Here is a 9,595-nt window from a genome sequence, read left to right as displayed (position 1 = left end):
ATACTTCTGGCCTTTATCGAAATCACTGGCTTCCAGGAAATGCTCAATGAACATTAGTGGACTGACCAAGTAAAGTAAGCCAAACATTTAGTTATATGTTAACTTCCAATTAAATAACATTACTGTATATAGCATTATCACTGATTAAATTTTATAAGTAAACAACAATTGTCACATTTATTGTTATGGTAGTATAATACAAAGTGATGAGTCAGAAAATCTGTTAAAGACTGTTGAAGACTGCTTCTAAGGTCTCAAAACACACAATTATAAACATTTTTAACTTGACTTTGAAGTACAAATAATTTGATTTGGGCCATGTTGGAAGTATTAAAAAAAAAAAAAAAAACAAGTGAAGTATCAATCTCTGTAGTTCATGTTGAAAGAGCCAAGATGGGAATTAAAAATATTTCTGAGTCACTGCCTCATTTACATAATACATATTATGACAATGACAGTGCTACAGACACTTTGTTTATCTCATGTAGGCAATAAAACTAGCCAATGACATAGACACTGAGAAGCCTACTGATAATCAGAAGGGTTAATCACGTGCTCAAAGTGCTGCCTTATGTTATCACCTCAAAGTGTGTGAATGAGATGCAGCACTACAGTAGGACTGTGGTTATTCTTACTTTGCTTGTTTGAAAAGTAGTCATGGTATTTAGAAAATATAAGACATAACTTCAATTTCAGAGGAATTTGATTAGATGCCCATCTTGGCTGCATGGGGGCTGTGTGACCTTGTGCAACTTAATATAAATTATCCTAATATGTACTATAACAATGATAATAAATATCTCATAGTGTTTCTGTGTGGATTACATAGGGAAAATTATCTCCCCCCCCTTTCTGTCCCTTTATCTACCTACTTATCTTTCCATGTGTGATTCTTTAGAGAGACTGACATACAGTAGGTAACATCAAAAATTAGTTTTGATTGCTACACTGCCATTTTATTCTTAGCTTATGACTAGGGCTACCTGTCAAATTTTACTAACAATAATTGTCACCTGTATAACGCTTATTATGTGCAATGCAATATTCTTAACACTTCACCTATAACTCATTTAATAGTCACCAAAAACCTAACAAAATTACCATGGAGTTACTATCATTATGATTTTTTTTTTATAGATGAAGGAAACTAAGAAACAGAGAATTTGAGACTTAGGATGTGATGGAAACAGGATTAGAACCCAAGATTCTGACTCCAAAGCCACATGATACACTGGTTCTCTATAAACAAGATTCTTATTATTAGCTCCATATTTTGGATGAAAACATTAATGCTTAGGCTGGTATCTCAAGATCATTCAACATGTAATTGACCAGTGTAATTCAAAGCCAGTGTGTATGAAATCAAAGCCCATGAAAACAAGTGTGAGGATGGGGAGAATATTAACAGTATGACCATTCTATGGTTCACATACTTCCCAAAAATGCAGGGCATGTATTCTTGGCAACTTCATGTTGGTCATCCCTTCTTATAGTCTAAAAATTCTATTTAGAGAAACATCAAAAGGAAGAGAAGAGGCATGAGGATAGTGGTAGGAAAATACAGTCATTCTTGGATTCTTTTAAAAAGGAATTAACAAATAGATCTCATTAAAATACAATGATTCATTAAGTTCTTTCCAAACATATAACAAAACAATCTTGTGTTATAAAATAAATGAATTCAAATTATAAGGTAGGTAGCTATGCTTCGGTTCTCCTATGAGTAACAAAAGGTTTATTTAAACAAAAGGCATTTTACATCCTGCGGAAGCTATACCAGAAAGGGTGATACAAGATAGATTACCTCGTCGGTGCAATATTGAATGATAAATGTACTCTCAAAACTATTTGTACTCAAATCAGTGGTTCTTGCTCTCAGACCAACAAAAGTTGATTTTTTTTTTTTTTTTTTTTTTTGCACCGTTAAAGCCAGTCCAGTAACCACAGAAGCTACTTACTGAGGAAGGAACTGTTTCCAGTTGCTTAAGGGAATCATTTCACCAGTAAAACCAAGGGCTTTTACATGCATTTTTATGTCACCGGGGACCTAGTAATTGAAGGATTCCAAACATGTTAATTTCTGAGAGACTCCGAGGGAATAGTTAACAGGCTTATTGGCAATGTAAATATTTTCCCTAAAAACATATTCATAATTTTAATGGAAATGCTGTTGTGTTAATTTGGAGATTAATTTCCATTTTTAGTAATATTGAGGAGGTTGTTTTTAACACTTGGCATCCTACAAAGGACCTTTTTTATTGTGGAGGTTCTTTGCAAATAGTCCAAATATTTAAAAATGTAACTATTGCCATTTAAATTATTTCAAAAACCACATGGAAACTCTAAAAACACTACTTATGATTACTAGTACTGAAAATTAATAAATTATTTTTGTGGCATTGAAAGCTTCTGTAGAACTTAGTATCAACAAGTGTTTTCTGACAAGACAGAGGATTTATAGCACCTGGCACCAAAGCGTATCAGGACAACGGCAAGATCATTTCAGTAAATACAGGTTGTCATCATCAACTTCATTATTCTGATATAGATTGTATATGATAGGTTCAAACAACCGTATTTAATAGCTAATTGTAATTAGTGCAACTTCACCCATTATAGTCTCTATTTTTTCACAGTATAATACAGGTTGATTAATCATGCCTATACCTGGAGAATCATAGCGGAAATATTCTTAAAACTTATATCCATGGCAAAGATCCATTTATGAATCTACTAAAACATGGTCAGAAAACCTCAGCTTGATTATTTTTTAGGAAAATAATGTCACAACTTCCATCCACTGTGTACGTTCTAACTATTGAAAAAATCTCCATTACTGTGAGTTCAAATCTGAATTTATATTTCCTCTTTATTTGTGGTATGATCCTTCTACCTAAGTGCACATAATTTTTTTTTTATTATTATACTTTAAGTTCTAGGGTACATGTGCACAATGTGCAGGTTTGTTACCTATGTATACAGGTGCCATGTTGGTGTGCTGCACCCATTAACTTGTCATTTACATTAGGTATATCTCCTAATGCTATCCCTCCCCACCTCACCCTTCCCACAATAGGACCCGGTGTGTGATATTCCCCTTCCTGTGTCCAAGTTATCTCATTGTTTAATTCCCACCTATGAGTGAGAACATGTGGTGTTTGGTTTTCTGTTCTTGTGATAGTTTGCTGAGAATGATGGTTTCCAGTTGCATCCATGTCCCTACAAAGGACATGAACTCATCCTTTTTTATGACTGCATAGTATTCCATGGTCTATATGTACCACATTTTCTTAATCCAGTCTGTCATTGATGGACATTTTGGTTGGTTCCAAGTCTTTGCTGTTGTGAATAGTGCCACAATAAACATACGTGTGCATGTGTCTTTAGAGTAGCATGATCTACAATCTTCTGGGTATATACCTATGATGTAAATATCAATAGTTTATTCACTGTCATTGCAGAATAGAATTCCACTGGATGATCATACCATAATTTGCTTATGCATTCCCCTGCTGAGATTTGATTGTTTCCATGTTTTGGTATTGTACATGGAGTGGCTGTGTGTATTCATAAACATGGCTTACATTTGACATATATTTTCGTTTCTTTTGGATAAGTGTTTGGGTCATATTATAGAATTTATTTATATTTTAGGGAATTGTCAATATGTTTTCTGAAGTACTTATATCCTTTTACATTCTCTCCAACAGTGTATGAGAGTAAAAATACTTCTACACCTTTGCCAAAACTTGACACTGTTAAAATTTTCAAATTTGCCATAGTCATTGGTAAGTTCTGAATTTTTATTCGTATATCTTTAATGAATAAAATGGTGTGCATGTTTTTAAGTGCTTATTGAATACTTAGAAGTGATTTTTGGCTGAAGTGTTTAATAAACTCATTTATTTCTTACAGGATTGTCTTATGATTGGATGGCAAGTGTTCTTTACACATTTTGTATACAAACTCTTACTCAGAAATATTAAGAAATAATTTTTAACCACTGTTTAGTTTTCTTTATTTTATTAACGCTATTATTTGAAGAAAAAGAGCTGTTAGTTTGGGTTTAATTTAATACATATATTTAGGAATTATGCTTTCTCAGTACTCTTTTAGAAGTGTATAATAATCTTTATATCCCTATGATTTTCTTTTATGATTTTTTCTAGACCTTACTATACTTTAGATGTTACTTTCATGTCTATGATCCATTTTGAGTGGATGTTTGCATTTAATGTGAAGTCAAGTTTGATGTCCGTTTAGTCCCTATGTAGATATCTGCTCTTGCACGGTTTGTTGAAAAGCCTTTTCATTCCCCATGGATTATCCTAGCGTCTTTGTCAAAAATCAGCTAATTATCTCTATATTATCTTATATATATAAGATAATATACACTATTAATATATTATTAACATGATATAAATATATTAATATGCAATATATTATACAATTCTCTGATTTATATATATTTTTTCTGGACTCTTTACTTCATTCCATTGATCTATATATTTAGGTACCTTAAGATATTCTAGGTAAACATTCATAACACTTACCTAAAGTAGCAACTTATCCTCTAATATTTTCAAGTTTACTTTCCCTCACTTCGTTGCATTGGCTAGAACCTCCTGCACAAGGTAACGTGCATATTTTTCTAATTGATATATAATTGTTATACATATTTATGAGCTGTATGTGGTATTTTCATACGTGGATACATTGTGTAACGATCACATCCAGTGTGATTGGGAGATTCATCACCTGAAACTATTATCATTTATTTGTGTTGGCATTATCTTAACACTTCTCCTCCAGCTATTTTGAAATATACAACACATTATCTTTAACTGTAGTTGCCCTAATGTGCTATCAAGCACCAGAACTTATTCCTTCTATCTCTCTGTACTTTTCTGCCCATAAGCCAAACACTCCTCATGCTCCCTTTCTCCCATCCCATCCCAGTCTTTGGCAACCACCATTCTATTCTTTACTTCCATGGAATCAAATTTTGGTAGGTCTACATATGAGTGAGATAATACAACATTTGTCTCTTTGTGCCTGGCTTAGTTCACTTAACATAATAACCTCCAGTTTCTTCAATTTTTCTGCAAATCACAGGATTTCATTCCCCATCCCACCCCTTTTCTTCCTAGCCTCTGCTTCTGTGGAAATCCAATTTCTCCAACACCATTTATTGAAAAGGCTGCTTTTCCACCAATGAACTTCCTTGGCACTCATGTTAAAAATCATTTGAACATATATGTGAGAAGTTATTTCTGGGCTCAAAAACAAACAACAGAAAAAATACAGCATGGGCTGGGCGTGGTGGCTCACGCCTGTAATCCCAGCTCTTTGGGAGGCAAAGGTGGGCAGATCACCTGAAGTCGGGAGTTCAAGACCAGCCTGACCAACAGGGAGAAACCTCGCCTCTACTAAAAATACAAAATTAGCTGGGCTTGGTGGTGGATGCCTGTAATCCCAGTTACTCAGGAGGCTGAGGCAGTAGAATCGCTTGAACCCAGGAGGGAGAGGTTGAGGTGAGCTGAAATCGTGCCATTGTACTCCAGCCTTGGCAACAAGAAACTATGTCTCAAAAAAAAAAAAAAAAAGATTTCAAGAGTCCCAATCTAGCCTCAAAATGAAGGGTATGGAAGGGTGTGATTGGAGCAGAAAGATAGTAGTTTAAAAACCAGCATAATGAGAAAGTTAGAAGCTTCTTTCCAAGCCATCTGGAAATATGCAATACATTCTTGTAAACTAAAATTTCTGTACTGTACTATCAAACACTAGAACTCATTTATTACATCTTTCTGTATTTTTGTACCCAATTATCAACTCCTCTTCATTCCCCATCCCACCCCTTTTCTTCCTAGCCTCTGCTAACCACCTTTATACTCTCCACCTTCATGAGATTCCTTTTGTGTGTATGTGTGATGGAGTCTCATTCTATTGCCCAGGTTGGAGTACAGAGGCAGGATCATGGCTCACTGCTACCTCCGCCTCCTAGTTTCAAGCGATTCTCCTGCTCAGTCTCCCAAGTAGCTGGGACTACAAGCATGCACCACCACACTCAGCTAAATTTTGTATTTTTAGTAGAGATGGGATTTCACCATTTTTGCCAGGCTGGTTTCAAACTACTGGCTTCAAGTGATCCGCCTGACTCATCCTCCCAAAGTGCTGGAATTACAGGTGTGAGTCACCACAACCGGCCAAGATTTTCTTTTTTATTCCTACATATAAGTGAGGGCATGTAATATTTGTCATTCTGCTCCTGGCTTATTTCACCTAATAACTGACCTGCAATATCATCAATTTTTGTTGCAGTGGAGAGGATTTTATTCTTTTTTAGGCTGAAAAATACTTCTTAGTGTGTGTATACCACAGTTTTTTAATTGAAACAAATTTTTAAACAACAAATATTTTTAAAATGTCTCGGAATGTGAAAATTTAGGCATACTGTAACCACTTTATTCTTTTCTATTTCCCATTTATGCATGTACAAGAGTGAAAAAAAACAGCAATCAATGTGTGTATAAATCTATAACGTCAACAAATGTAAAATGAAAATGTCAAATGGTAAGAAAAGATAGCATAATAACAATTTGTGAACAGAAATTCCAAGACCTTACTTTGAAGACTATCTGTCAGATTCATTCATTGAATATTAATCTATCACTTGCAACTACACAATGATTAAAATCTTTGCAGCACTTGACCATGTGTGCATGTGTCTTTCTGAATGCGTGTCCGTCTCAAGAAAAGAAAGGGAGAGACAGGGCTAGAAAATTTGGAGCAGAATGAAAGAGAATAAAAGAATAGCTGTAATTGATGCATACTAATCAGAGTCTTCTTGATAGCATATTTTGGCACAAACTCTCACATTCTTTAAATATACTCATGCACGTGTGTGTGTGTATGAGAGAGAGAGAGAGAAAGAGAGAGGAGGTAAAAGACGGAGAGTTTAGAATTCCTATTAAACCTTTAGTCCTAAAATTTGATTTTTCCTGATTACTCCAAGAAATAGTTCAGTGAATACAAAGGAGAAATATATATTAAACTTATAGCATTTCTCACTTATGTGATATTTAACAATTCCTTAAAAATCATAAATGGTGAAAAATAATGCATAAGAAAAAATGAATGGATAATAGAAATTATTTTATATTTCCCGTTTCATGTATCATTGTGGCTTTAGTCTGTAAACAGATTCCATTTGTTTTTCTAGATAAGATTTCACTTAAAAATATTCATTATTTTGGAGAACCTAACAAAGATATACAGAATCATAGTAGAGTCAACATGCCATGGTCTTGAATCAGTTTGGTAATTTACTTTATCCCTAACTGGATACAAATATTTAAGTATTAACAAAATGTGTTTACTGAGAAAATATTCTAATAAAAAATGTAGGTATAAACCAGACTTTGAAAGTAACTAAAACATGCTCTTTAATTCAGATTTTTAGTCAAACAATCACAGAAATGAAGAGATCCCTTTCCTGGTGAATACATTCTTTAAAGCCTTCTTTACTTCCTTATTCCTGAGGCTGTAGATCAGAGGATTCAACATGGGGATCACCACTGTGTAAAATACGGAAGCCACTTTGTCCCGATTCAGGGAGTAGCTGGAGCTAGGTCTCAGGTAAGTATAGATGGAGGTGGTGTAGAACAGAATTATGGCTGTCAGGTGAGAGGCACACGTGGAGAAAGCTCTGTGCCTCCCCTCGCCTGAATGCATAGAAAAAATTGAGAAGAGAACATATGAGTAGGATGTGAGGATGACAAGCAGAGTCCCCACAATATTCACACCAGCCAAAGTAGAACTTATGCTTTCTTTCAGGATTGTGTCAGAACAAGAGAGCTTGAAAAGTGGGGGGCTGTCACAGAAGAAGTGATGGATGACATTGGAGCCACAGAATGGCAAACTGCTGACATGACTTGTGTTGACCATGGAGTTCAGCAACCCTGCAGCAAAAGCCCCGGCTGCCATTTTTAGGCAGACTGTCCTGGACATGATCAAGGAGTAAAGCAGCGGGCGACATATGGCCACGTACCGGTCATAGGCCATTAACCCAAAGAGGATGCATTCGGTTGTCGCCAGGGCGATAAAGAAGTACATCTGTAGGAAGCAGCCAGCAAAAGAGATGGTTTTCTTCTCTGATAATAAGTCTGCCAACATCTTTGGGGTGATGGTGGTTGAGTAACAAACGTCCACAAAGGACAGGTTAGCCAGGAAGAAATACATGGGTGTGTGAAGCCGGGAATCGATCCTGATTAGGAGGATCATCCCGATATTCCCCAGTACTGTAAGTGTGTAAATCACAAGAAAAAACAGAAAAAGGATAATCTGAAGCTCCAGTGTGTCTGCTAATCCTAATAGGATGAACTCAGTCAGTGAGGTATAATTTTTTCTGGTCATTTATGAGAAATATATTTTGTGTAAACTTTGTATTAGCTGCAAATATTTTCCTCTCTAAAAGTTTACAAACAAAAAAAGAAGTGTTGATAGGACAGTCATATATGGCAAAGAAATAAACAAAAACCTAGAATAATATGTCATAATTACTGGACTAACTGAAGTAAGAGGAATATTAGAGGACCCATGGATAAGCATTTGCATGTAATAAATGATTGATTGTATTGAACTGGAGTTGTAGGTTTCTCAAATCACTGGCTCAAGTCCACATACTCTATTTCTGCAAAGGCAAATACTTTGTTCTATTGTTTCCATGCTAGTCCACATCCAAAATGTAAAATAATAAAAATATTCTTGTTAAAATTTCTCCCATTCTTAGAGCTGGTATGTGAATTTAGCTCAAATACATTTTTTAAAAATTTTTTCCAAACCACTCTGTACATTCTTAAACTCTAAAATTCATACTTTATCTCTTGAGAATGGCTTATGTGTAGCCCTAAACAGCAAAAACAGTGACCATTTCAAATAATCAATATTTTGACATCTATTGTATCCTTAAAAATAGTTTAGCAAAGTTTTAAAAGCAAATCAAATGATTGTTATACTACAATGTCCATTATGAATGTAATTCCAAGAAGCAGTCAACAGGGTACCTATCCACCTTACTTAATAACATTACCCAATCTTTAAAACTTCCTCCTCAGATGGCTACTTACCTACGTAATTATTATTTTCCTTTTTTACAGAGGTTCTTATTTGGAACTTAAAAATAAAAGGAGAAACATTAATTTAAAAAATGCAATGGAAAATTGAATTATCTATTGGTAAAATCTTAAGATGCCTTATGATTAAATACATGTTACGGCACTTGTATTTTGTTTTTCTCCAAGAAGACAAGAGAACCATTGGGAGTAGATTATTGCTATTAATTACAGAGTCAATTCTCTACAGGCAGGAGCTTTGTCTCAAAACAATACTAAATATAATGATCACATATAGATGTATGGAATCAGACATTATGAAAGTCTTACATCATAAAGTGGTTTGTGATCTCTGGAAAATAAATACTTTTCAATTGTCTGTCTACACTGACTCTCTCTCTTTGTATTTTTAGCTTATTTTAAGTGCATGACTAAACTATCATTCTCTCCCTGTGCCATTTCAGTGTGTGTGTGCCCCTTGC

General features: G+C 34.7%; 1 protein-coding gene across 1 annotated transcript; it reads right to left on the bottom strand.

Moving 5' to 3' along the window:
* Window positions 1-7,470: 7,470 nt before the first annotated feature.
* LOC102120252 (olfactory receptor 5F1) lies at window positions 7,471-9,491 on the bottom strand. The gene has a single exon (XM_005577891.4). It carries the CDS (start codon window positions 8,413-8,415, stop codon window positions 7,471-7,473), a length of 945 nt encoding a protein of 314 aa, XP_005577948.3. The 5' UTR covers window positions 8,416-9,491.
* Window positions 9,492-9,595: the final 104 nt, after the last annotated feature.

This window comes from Macaca fascicularis, chromosome 14 (genome assembly GCF_037993035.2).
Source record: "Macaca fascicularis isolate 582-1 chromosome 14, T2T-MFA8v1.1".
NCBI classification, from domain to species: Eukaryota; Metazoa; Chordata; class Mammalia; order Primates; family Cercopithecidae; genus Macaca; species Macaca fascicularis.
Note: the sequence above shows the minus strand (reverse complement) of the source record. Positions and strands in the feature narration are given on the sequence as shown.

Excerpts from the sequence above, each read along its gene's own strand:
- LOC102120252 (XM_005577891.4), bottom strand. The coding sequence starts at position 8,415 with ATGACCAGAAAAAATTATACCTCACTGACTGAGTTCATCCTATTAGGA.